Here is a 12,347-nt window from a genome sequence, read left to right on the forward strand (position 1 = left end):
AACTGATAATGGTCTTGAGTTTTGTAACTTTGAATTTGATAACTATTGTAAGCAAAAGGGAATAATGAGGCATAGAACAGTCAGGTTAACACCCCAACAAAATGGGGTAGCAGAGAGAATGAATAGGACTCTCCTGAATAAGGTCAGGTGTATGCTTATTAGCTCAGGTTTAGCTAAAGGTTTCTGGGCAGAAGCAGTTAGTACAGTTGCATACTTGATTAATAGGTCTCCATCAAGTTCTGTGAATTTTAAAACACCACAGGAACTTTGGACAGGAAGACCACCAAGTCTAACACACATAAGGATATTTGGATGTGCAGCTTATGCACATCAGTCTGAGGGAAAATTAGAGCCAAGAGCTACCAAATGTGTGATATTAGGCTATCCTGAAGGTGTTAAAGGGTACATGTTATGGGTTTTGGGTAAACCAGGCATAAAAATCATTAATAGCAGAAATGTAGTTTTCAACGAATCTGAAATGCCATGCCTAAAACAGAAAAATGATAAACCAACAGAACCTAGAAATGAAAACAGTGCTAAGACTAAGGTGAAGTTAACTAGATTTAATTCACTCCAACCTGAAGAAGGTGAACTTGAAATTCCCTTAACACAACAACAGGAACCTGAACCTGAACCTATTGAATTAAATGAACCTCGAGCTGAAAATGAAACTGTAAATACTGATCCCTCAAGTGAAATCACTTCAATCCAAGATTACCAACTTACAAGGGATAGAGAAAGAAGGGAAAGAAGACCTAACCCAAGATATGAGTCTTAGAACTTAACTGATTTTGCCTTGGTATCTGGTGAAACCATTGAACAAACTGAATCTGCTTCTTTTGAAGAAGCTATGAGTGGTCCAAAATCAGTTTTGTGGAAAAAGGCAGTGGAAGAAGAGATGCAATCCCTAATGAAAAATAAAACATGGAAGTTGGTTAATAAGCTTAAGGATCATAGGATAGTGCAATGTAAATGGATTTACAAACTCAAAGAAGGGAATAATCCTAATGATCCTCCTAGGTATAAAGCCAGATTAGTGGCTAAGGGGTTTGCACAAAAGGAGGGGGTTGACTACAATGAGATATTCTCCCCTGTGATCAAATATAAAACAATTAGACTGATATTTGCCTTCGTTGTTCAGTATAATTGGGAACTAGAACAATTTGATATTAAGACTGCCTTCCTACATGGGGAATTGGAAGAGGATATATATATGTATCAGCCTCAAGACTTTGAGGTGAAGGGCAAAGCTAATTGTGTGTGTAAACTGGAAAAATCCCTGTATGGGCTCAAACAAAGCCCAAGACAATGGTATAAATGTTTTGACTCTTATGTACCGAAAATTGGTTTTAAAAGAAGTGACTATGATGTTTGTTTGTACTATAATAATTCTAAGAGGAGACATGAGGTGTACTTACTGTTGTATGTGGATGACATGCTCCTAAGTGGCTCAAGTAAATCTGAAATCACTACAATCAAAAATCTTTTAAAATCTGACATGAAAGATTTAGGGAGTGCTAAAAAGATTCTAGGGATGGTTATAAGGAGAGATAGGCCTGAAAATAAATTGGTTGTTTCACAGGAAGCCTATCTAAATAACGTCGTAACCAAGTTTAAAAGGAAGGAATCCAAGTCAACTAGTGTTCCTTTAGCAGTCCACATTAACCTTTCTAGTGCCCATTCTCCTAAAACCGAGGAAGAACAGAGAGAGATGGAGAACATACCTTATGTTAATGCCATAGGTTCCATTATGTTCTCTATGGTAACTACAAGACCTGACTTGGCTTATGCAATTAGTTTTCTAAGTAGATTTATGTCCAATCCTAGTAAACCACATTGGGCAGGTTTAAAATGGTTGTTAAGATACATAGTTGGTACTTTAAATCTAGGCCTTGTGTATGAGAAAAGGACTGAAAAACTGACCTTAAAAGGGTATGTGGATTCGGACTTCGCTGGTGACAAAGATAACAGAAAATCAACCACAGAATACTTTTTTACACTAGGAGACAATTGCATAACATGGAAGTCTCAACTATAGTCCATAGTAACATTATCCAGCACCGAAGCTGAATATGTTGCCATTACTGAAGCTGTAAAAGAATGTTTATGGTTAAAAGAAGTTAATTTGGTTAAAGTTCATACTGATAAAAATCCCTCAAATATGGGAACAAAAATTTTATCTGTTAGTAAGTTCAAGTCCTATTTAACTATACTTTATATTGACACAGGTTAATTTCTTTTGCAGATATGGGCAATGATGATGAACTGATTGTTCCTTGTGCAAATTACGCAACCAAAGAGCTGAGTGTTATTGAGAACCAAGGTGAAGAAATGAAAGTGTGTGTTTCTCAAAACATTTCCAAATTAATGCCATTCTTGACAATTGACTCAGCTGCAACTGGGTTAAGGAGGTCCTTACGTGGCAGCCCCCAAATGGATAGTCAATTCTGCCAAAGATTGTGTTTCCTATGGATGGCTAAGATTTGTCTAACTAGATAAATGGCTGGGATTTATTTGGAATCTAATATGATTTTTGAAGAGAGAAAATGGACGATAGACTCTTCATTTTTCTTGCTTAGTTACAGAATCATTTCCTCTCTCTCTCTCTCTCTCTCTCTCTGGCGATTTCTTCTCTTCTTTTTCTGGTTTTTAGTTGTATACTTCTCAGTTTAAATCCTGGTTTTAGATTAGCCCTTGTAATATCATGATGCTATAGTAACTCGAGGCGTGATTCTGAGCCTCTGCTATTTTCGATTTAGTTTACTGTTAGCTAGGGCTAAGTGTTATGAAAGGATTTGTGTTTGGTTTCATAGATCCTTTGATCAATGATCGAAACTTGTGTATTCTGAGTGGTTTGATGAAACTTTGGTTCTCTTGGACAGTGATTTGCATAGTGGAACGGGTTCAGTTCCTTACCCCCCAAATTAGGCCACGTTTGGCCGAACTGGGTCACCAATCTCTCATGTTCTATCTGTTTTTCGTTTTATTTTTGAGTACTTGAATATACAGTATACGATTATAGGTCTTAATCATCAGCTTATAACCCAACAACTTTCGTGTCATTCTCTTACTTTTCTACGATATCATTCTCTTTTGTTACCTTTTAAATCTTTCTTTTTTGGCTATGCTCTTTTTCTTTAGACTGTCCTTACGTCTTGCTTTATTTTCGATATTTAATAATCGTTTACCCATGTTGTTGAGAAGGGGTTGAGTGAGATTTGGCTTTTCGTGGGATAGAATTATTGTTTTTTGAATAACGGATATGGGGTTTATACTCTCCTCTTTGTAACCATTTTCATCATGTTCTTTATCAATATTGTTGTAAAAAGGATACTTTTCCTTGCTTAGGGTGATTGAGATTAAATCCTAGTAATTTTTGTTTGTCTGTTATTGTTTTTTGATATTATGTTGGTTATTGGAGATGTTAACTCCATATTAACTATTATGTTTGCATAGGTAGTCTCGATATCCATTCCAACATGAAAAATGATTTTAGAGGCCACACAATTTTGGGACATCTTTCTCCAAAAGACTTGGCTTTTAGAAGATTTAAAATAGTATTTTCGCAAAGGGATGATGATGTATCTAAGCAACCTCTTCTCTCATGATGGGCTAGTTGTTTGTCATCAGTTGTTGCTGGTTCAACTCAATAGCCTTTTTTGTATTTCAACTCCATCCGAAAGAAATTTTCAAAAGAGCTTGCCCTTGAAAAAAGGAAGAATCTTTTCGACGGTCATACTTCATAAGTTGTTGTTACTTCATCATTATCAGCAGATGGGTTATGAGGTCTGTGTTTTACCAAACTCCAGAGAAAAATTGATTCTTTGGAAAAGAGGTGCGAGAATCCTTAAGAAAAGTTGGGAAAACTAAAGAAAGAAAAAAGAAAGAATAAGAAAATGAGCAAAGGTACTGAAACCTTTATTACAAAGGAGACTTCCCTAATGGCTAATGTCAAGAAAATTTCTAAAGATTTGGAGCTAACAAAGCTTAAGTAGTTTATATTACCAAAACTAACAACGAGCTTTTGTGCCTTAAAGAGGAATTTCAAGTCGTTAGGGCTAATCAGTACATTCCCTCTCAGTATCTTAATAAGACAAGGAATGAGAAAGCTCTATTTATTAATCAGGTGGAGAGTACAAAGACAAAGTTGGCTCTTAAGGAGTCTAGCCTTTTCGAGGCGAAAACGTAAGAGGTAAAGCTTGTTGACGAAGTCAGCAAGAATGGAGGAAAAAAAGTTCGTGATATTATTAGGAATCTTCAATTCTAATGGAATATAAATTTTTTAGAGGCTCGTGAAGAGGACTCCACTTCGAGGATACTTCACTAGTCGTTGAGGCTTCTAGAAAATCCTCACTTATGCCAAATCAATCCAAACTGTGGAGCCTGCACACATTTCTTCTAGCGGAATCGCTACTAGTGTTGAGTTAGCTGATACTTCTACTGATGCCCACTCTCCCGCCACAACATGTGTTTTCTATGAGGGTAACGCTCCCGCTTTGGAAATCTTCAGAAAATGGTAAACTTAGATAGATAGCTCAGTTTTGTCTTATTTCTTTAGTGAAATTTCACTTCTTTCTTTGCAATTTATTGATGAGATTTTATTATTAATTTAATGCAATTTTGTTCATTTAGCTATTTGTTTATGCTTGTACTGTCTTATTCATTCATTTTGGTCACGTTTTATATTCATTTGGAATTTCTTTAGCCGTCTAAGATTCATCTTTATAATATCTTTGTTGCAACATTCTCTTGAGTCCAGTCTTCTTTTATGCTTCAAAATTTATGATTTCTTTAGTATTTGCGAAGTCATCTTTATTGGCAAACAGGTTTTTCAACCTACACTTCACAATATCGAATGCTTGCTTTCCTAAAAATGGGTTTTCAAGCATGCGTTTCTTCTTTCAGCCATAATATGGTATTACCCTCTGAGGGCTTCGTGGCTACATTCCTTAGAGCATTGACATAGCATTCACGAATGACAACTTGATGGATAGATATTATTGCTTTCAACTATTTTATAGTAGGTCTTCACAAGATCCCATTATAGGCAAAATTGCTATCCATGAATACTTGAAATTTAATTGACTTTTCATTGAGCTCAATTGACAACATTATTTGTCCCTTTGAGATCAAGCTATTTCTCTTAAAGTCATACAGAGTTTCAACCATGGGTGATCATTCTACATTTGATCAAACTAACTTCCAACTGTTAAGAGGAGCAGCCCAAGACCTTATAATTTTGTCTAGTTTTCATTTTTATTCGATGTGGGATTATACCAATTAACATGTCCTCGCAAGATGGTGGCTCGTTTGAGCAAACCAATCTTGAAATCCATATGCTCATTTATTGAGTCTTAGTTGGATTGAGTACTTGTTTGAGTTTAATGGGCTTTGATACCATGTTAAACTTGGGGTCCATCTTAAAAGGTCAATCTTATTAAAAGGAGCAGTCCAAGATCTTATAAGTTGGTTTATATTTTCATTTTTATTTGATGTGGGATTATATTTCTTAACATGTCCTCACAAAATCATAGCTCATTTGAGCAGACCAATCTTGAAATCCTATACTCATTTATTAAGTCATAATCGGATCGAATCACTCATTGGAGCTTAATGGGCTCTGATATCATGTTAAGACTTGGGTTCCATAGCATGTGGCTAAGGCATTATGAGCTATTGTATCACGGTAGGGATATATGACTCCTGTTCACGATCATTATTAAATATAATTGGAAGAGATATAGTTTTAGGATTACATCGAATCTAGAATACTTTATGCAAAGGCTTTTTGGTAGCACGAGCATAATTTCGTCAAACATTCATTATTTCTCGACCTATAGAAGGCCTTTCGATTATAGTCCTAATTTTCCTTATTCAAGTAAAGAGCTAGGAATGTTCGCAGGTGCTTGGGTTGTCTCAGACTGCTTTAGTCTTACTCTTCAACCTCGTCTTCTTGCTGGATATGGTGGTCTCATGCCTCCACCTTTTTTCGTGTGATCCTCTTTGTTGACTTTGCAGTTTTCCAATGTTAAGTGACTCGTAGCATTTATTTGATATAGTCTTGTAAGTGATTAATTCACCACTAAATTGTATACAATAGCTTTTGAAAGACTCACCGTCTTTCTGCCGTGTATCATTCGACCGTGCAGTTGGTGCTTGCCCCATTCTACTCCTGACATATGCTTCCAAAAATGCCTCCTTCAATTGTGGCCCGCTTCTGATTGATCTAAGCGGTAATTTGATATACAACCTCTTAGTAGGTCCGTCTAGTGTTCAATAGAAGGCTTAACAATTCAGTTCAGAACGTTCTTTTTTTTTTTTATCTGTATCATGTACTCAAATAGATGGTATATAGGATCTGTTTTCCCACTGTATTTTTCTATAATAGGGCGAAGAAATTTGCTTGAATTGACACTTTTTTGATATCTTTGAAAAAGGGCACATATTCACCATCATCATCCATTTATTTTGACCTAATCATCTAATTTTCGTAAGCATCGAAAGCGTTCTTTGCTTCATGACTATTCTTATTATAGTATGGAATAGATCTCTTCTCACATGAGCTTACCTCATCCGTCGATTTCCCTATCTCGATTTTACCTCCAACTCAGTCATTCTTCTTCCTTTTCAGTGTACTTTCATCACCTCTTGATGCATGCTGATCATTACTTTTCTCCTGAAAAGAGCTTGGGGCATGCTTTTTTGGTTTCGACCAAATTCCTCTTGTCAATTTCCTTCTGGATTCTCAATTTTTGCACACGACGACACATTCTCTACCATTACTATCTTAAGACTTTCCACCATTTCCAAAATCATCTTTTTTCTCAAGCCGTATTGATGAGTGGGAAACACTGGCATGTGACTTTTTCCGCGATTCTTCTCACTGCATTATGGATTAGTGTACCCAGCGGATTACATAGTCCACGGATTGGCGACTTACCCATTTCCCAAAATGGGTACTATCGGGTTTGGTAAATTCAATAATAGACCCTTGTTGGCATTCCAGCCTTCCTCCACGTTGGATTAATTGTATTCTGGGCCGGAGCAATGAACCTATTTGAAATGGCTCATTTCGTACCAGAGAAGCCTATATATGAACAAGGATTAATTTTACTTTCCCCTTAGTTGTAACAAAGTTCCATGGTATACTTCTCATAGACTTTATCAATGACGGTAAAAATCGAATCAACAAATCATCTCATATAACTATGATTTTCTCCTCCTAAGCTCTTTGATTTCGATTCTCAAACTTGAAGAACGAGAGGAAATAACTATTTGAGTTACATAGTTTCTCTTTACTTCGAAGGGGTATTTATATATTCCTCTCCAAACTTTGGGGGTATTTTGGTCACTTAGAAACATGACAGATGACAACTCCTTATTGAGTAGCTCATAACAAACTCTGTTAAGAATTTCACGTTTAAACCACTTGCCACGTGTAGCCAGCCTGAATAAGGGAAATGTTGCATGAGGGTTGTGAATTCTTTATACTTTTATTTTATTTACATACCCCTTTTATGTCCAGTGAACAGTGGGAAGAGCTCACTCTAGTATTTTCTTGGTCGAACACCAAAAATTTCAATGCACGCATGTCAGTAGAATAATTGGCTAAACTTAAAGTTGAGGATAATGTTTCAATAAAAAGAAATAAGTGCAAAATAAACAAATATTAAAAACATTAATTTAAAATGTGGGGTAATTATAATAACCTGTGATGTAATGTGTATATAATTATTATCAAAGAAACTAAGGGTGTGTTCTCTTTGTCGTTTTCGGATCATTTTCTATTTTCGATTTTTCAAAATGGTGAAAATGCGTTCTCTTTCACATTTTCGAAAGCGAGTTTTTGAAAGCGAAAAAAAAAATTTGTAAAGAAAATACAAAACAATATTTTTGACGTTTTAGACGTTTTCAGTACAAAACTCGAAAAAATTGAAAATACGGGAAATGATTCCAAAATGGCAAAAAGAATGCATTTTCAGCAACTTTAAAACAGTCAGTCAAAACACAAAATCCAAAATGAATTCAAAACTCAAAACTACAAAATTGAAACACAAAAACAGTCCTAAGGATTACCTATATTTACACTTTTTGACCTTGAATAATATATATATGATTTTTAGCTTCACCTATTTTCAGATTGTGTAAATTACAGGTGCCAACTCTACAGAACTGCTGGTACAAAATTGAGGCAAAACGCACCACGTGAGCGGCAATTTCTGTTTTTTCCGCGCACCAAATTCTCTCACAAGAATCTCGTATGAACAAAATTATACGTGAGTAAACCATTAGATTTTCAGGTTCATCATATCTTAATCTCTTTACATTCTTAAAAATTTTTGCTTTTGTTAAATTTTGGCTTCATAGATTGATCACGAATGAAATTTGATTAATTTTTTGCTAATGTGGTTAATTCAAGTTCTTTTTGTAAACTGTATAATTGTGTTAATTCTGTATTCAATTTGTTCCAGGTTCTGTGTGGGCCTAAGTTATTTGTGGTTGATTAAAGTGGTTGTTTATGTTGTTCACTGAAGTTGGTGAATTTGCCGTTTAGTACTGTTGCATGCAATGGCTGATGATATTTCAAGGGATAATAATTTGATGGATTTTTGTTCGATTAAATCTTTGGACCCACTTGTTAATTTCGGTGTTAGAATTGGGTCTTCGTCGAATAAGTTAGAAACTCGTGATGTTAGGATAGAGGAGAGAATTCGGAAACTCATGTTTGTTGCTACTCGTGTTAGGCAGAAGAAGTCTCACCAAGTGCAAGATTCTAAGGAAATTAGAAACTTTTCAGGCGAGATTTTGGTTAACTGGGATAGAGAGAAAAGTGGAAACGATAGAATTAATGTTGAAGAAAAGACTTCTAAGAATGGAAAGAGTTTTAAAAGGGACAGTTCCCATTTGGTAGGGAAAGCATTAAATATGTTGGATTTTGAGTTTAAGAATGCCGATAAGGAGGGTGGAAGTTTTTATGATTGTAATCTATGCTTTGACATGGCGAAGGATCCTGTCTTGACTTGCTGCGGCCACATGTTTTGTTGGCTTTGTTTTTATTTGCTACCTTATGTTTATTCGACTATTAAGGAATGTCCAGTATGTACAGGGGAGGTGTCAGATAATGCCGTAATTCCTATTTATAGCAATGGGAGTGTTGAGCATGTGTCTGAAGTAGAATGCGGCTTGAAGATACCTCCAAGGCCCAAGGCACGTAGAGTTGAGAGCTTTAGGCAGCAGGGAGTGGGCCGAAGTCTGTCTTATGCTTCCGTTGCACAAGCACTAAGGGAAATTACTGGTGCAATGGGGAGTCAAACACGGCAACAGGGTGGAAATGGTAACTCCAGTTTAAACTTTGAGTCTCATGGGGTACTAAACGCAGCAGATCCACAAAGAAACCACGCTCTTGCAATCCGACCAGAACGAAGAGTATTATCAGAAAGAACTGCTTTTATGGGTTCCGTTTCATTTGCTTTAAATAATTCAGGAAGATCAGTTGAGGATCGTGAAACAGTTGTTAACAATTGGATTCAAGGAAGTGATGATAGGACTTCAATAGTTGGTGTCGGAAATTATCTTACCAGCTATTTTACTACGCTACGATCTTATAACCGGCCTCCAGAATCAAGGGTGGAGATCAATTCCGCTTTGCCCATTTCTTCATCTTCCCAAGCAAGTGATGTTTCTGGTGCTGTTGAAGGTTTCATGACATTGACTGCTATTGGGATCAATCCTCCTGTGGATCCTTCTCCATCTTACTGGGGAAGAACCATTCCACCAAATGCTTCAGATGTAGAGAGTGAAGACTCCCATGAATCTAGAAGGAGAAGATTGAACTGAATGATTTGTAAACGAGGAAACGTAGTAAATAAGGCTCTCATGTAGAATAAAATTTCAGTACATTGCTTAAAGTAACTTTTTAAGTATTATATTACTATTCAGGGAGCAATGATAAAAAACATTATAGTATGTTGATATTTATGTTTGCTTGGCAACGTATATTATCTAGAAGAATTGTTCGTGATTAGTGTTACTAATGAAAAAACCCTGCTATCACCACACTCTTTCCATGTGTGACTTATGGACAAAAGCAGCTAAAGAAGTTACCTGAAACATTTTTTTTAGCTGAATTTTTGGTAGTATGCGCATATTGGGTTGGTTGCTGCTTGCCTTTACTTGATGCCCATTTGTTTATTCAGATGATATGTTTCTCTATATCTTCTTTTTAATTTTTAGTTTTTTGGTTGTTTTATTCATCTGTTGTTCATTATAGTAGAATGTATAACACCCCCTCCATTATATGCTCATACTTGTGCAGCTCACTAGGTTCTGAGATTACGTAGATATAAGAAGGAAGAGCTCTCCATTGCGTAATTGTTCTGAAATGAACGGACATTTAAAACTCATCTTTTTCTTTCTTAATTTCTTCTTATTCCTTACTACCATCCTCGTCTTCCTTCCATTGACAGATTATCAGTTTTGGCAACACCGCCACCTTGTTGATAAAACCAAATGGCTTCTATTCTTTTCAGATAAGGTAATATAGCTCCTAAGGGGATTGTGAAAATATAAAATGCCAACTGTCACTCGTTTAATGGTTCATTTAATGGCAGCATATCTTTTCTACAGATATACAGTTTGGATGTAGTGAGAATATTTTCCTATGGATTATCGATTGGGACTTGGAAAGAAAAAACCGTTATTTCAAGAGTAATTAGCTGTCTCCTTGTATGCAGCAGTTGATACACAAGCTCCGCAGGGAGAATTAAGTGACATTTTACTTGACTGTCTTGTCGGCATCATCATGGATTTTCTATCAAGAACAAATTTTTAACGGTAGGTCAGTTTTAGTAGTTAGTATATTCCAAAGCAGGTGTCAGAGTATTTTACCCATTAGAATTCCTTCCAGTTAGTTTTATTATTTCGTAACTCTGCAGTGTAACTTTTGGAAGTTCTTGTTATGCTTCAGTACAAAGCAAGAGACAAAGTCACACTATATGCTCTCTCTGCACCTTTTTCATCTCTTTTTTTTTTTTTTTTTTGCAGCCATAACTTGCTCATGAATGTTTCCATTGTCTAAAATTCTATTCTCAGTAGCTCCATAGGCTCTATCAAATGAGGTTCTCCATCTTCTGCTACCTTTTTGTTGAGGTTTTGTTTCAGTAAGCATTATATATATTAGCAGATGGTTAGCATCCTACATATTGTTGCCAGATTCCAATATCGCGAAATGTATCAGTTTTGTTTCTTTTTTTTTTTTTTTTTTTTTTGCAGCCATAACTTGCTCATGAATGTTTCCATTGTCTAAAATTCTATTCTCAGTAGCTCCATAGGCTCTATCAAATGAGGTTCTCCATCTTCTGCTACCTTTTTGTTGAGGTTTTGTTTCAGTAAGCATTATATATATTAGCAGATGGTTAGCATCCTACATATTGTTGCCAGATTCCAATATCGCGAAATGTATCAGTTTTGTTTCATTAATAACAGACACTTAACAATTAGAGCACCTCTTCATTCTAGATGGATAGAACATACTCTGGATCGAGTTCATTTTTCAGTAAACTGAATGACTTATTCCTTCAGCCAACGAAAATGTTGAACGCTCTAATTTATAGCATGAGATGTGTATTCCAATAGCAGGTGAACTATGAGAACTTAGATAATGTCAAGTGTTTTCTATTTGTGCAGGCTGCAATTTTACCTGTTGTGGTGAATATATTAGTTTGTTGAATGCTTTCTGCTGTTCTAAAATATGAAAATGGCCTATTCTTTGTCTCCATTTTTCAATTATTGATCCCAGAGTAATTGGGGTTTATTTATTTCTTTGAGTTGGAGGATTTTGAGAAATGGGATTGAAAATGTTGCCTTATTTTCATGCTTGCTTAAACTTCCAGAGATATGTTTAATGGCTGGATATAGTGCTAAAATGCATGTAAAACACTTTTTAACTGTTGATTTGAGAAAACTATCTTTGAGTTTTGATATGGATAAAACTAGGTCCAAGAACAAGAATCTTTCTATATTTGAGCCGTTCACATGCTATTCTCACAAAGCAAAACTACCCGAATTGGAAACTCGACCGATCCGGCAAAACAGCTCAAAAGATAAAGAAATATCATTAATTTCTACATGCTCATTCCAAGTTTGAGTTCACTATATTGAAAAATATTGTAGTGATATAGTTGTAACATTTCATGATAATTACTATCATCTTTATCTTATATCTGTTTTTGCAATATCATAGTTCATCTCTGCTGTCGATCATTTATGGGACACATCACAGCCACTTCTACTAGTGCAGGGCTCTTCATTATCTGTTTTTTTCTCCCAAACCACACCATATAGCCAAT

At 35.7% G+C, this 12,347-nt stretch overlaps 1 protein-coding gene across 1 annotated transcript; it reads left to right on the forward strand.

Annotated features, from left to right (window-relative positions):
* Positions 1 to 8,170: 8,170 nt before the first annotated feature.
* Positions 8,171 to 9,974, forward strand: LOC111391640. Its single transcript, XM_023016894.1, has 2 exons — positions 8,171 to 8,276; positions 8,472 to 9,974. The coding sequence occupies exon 2, from the start codon at positions 8,569 to 8,571 to the stop codon at positions 9,835 to 9,837; it is 1,269 nt and encodes a 422-aa protein (XP_022872662.1). The 5' UTR covers positions 8,171 to 8,276; positions 8,472 to 8,568; the 3' UTR covers positions 9,838 to 9,974.
* The last annotated feature ends 2,373 nt before the right edge of the window (positions 9,975 to 12,347 follow it).

This window comes from Olea europaea, chromosome 3 (assembly GCF_002742605.1).
Source record: "Olea europaea var. sylvestris chromosome 3, O_europaea_v1, whole genome shotgun sequence".
Lineage (NCBI taxonomy): Eukaryota > Viridiplantae > Streptophyta > Magnoliopsida > Lamiales > Oleaceae > Olea > Olea europaea.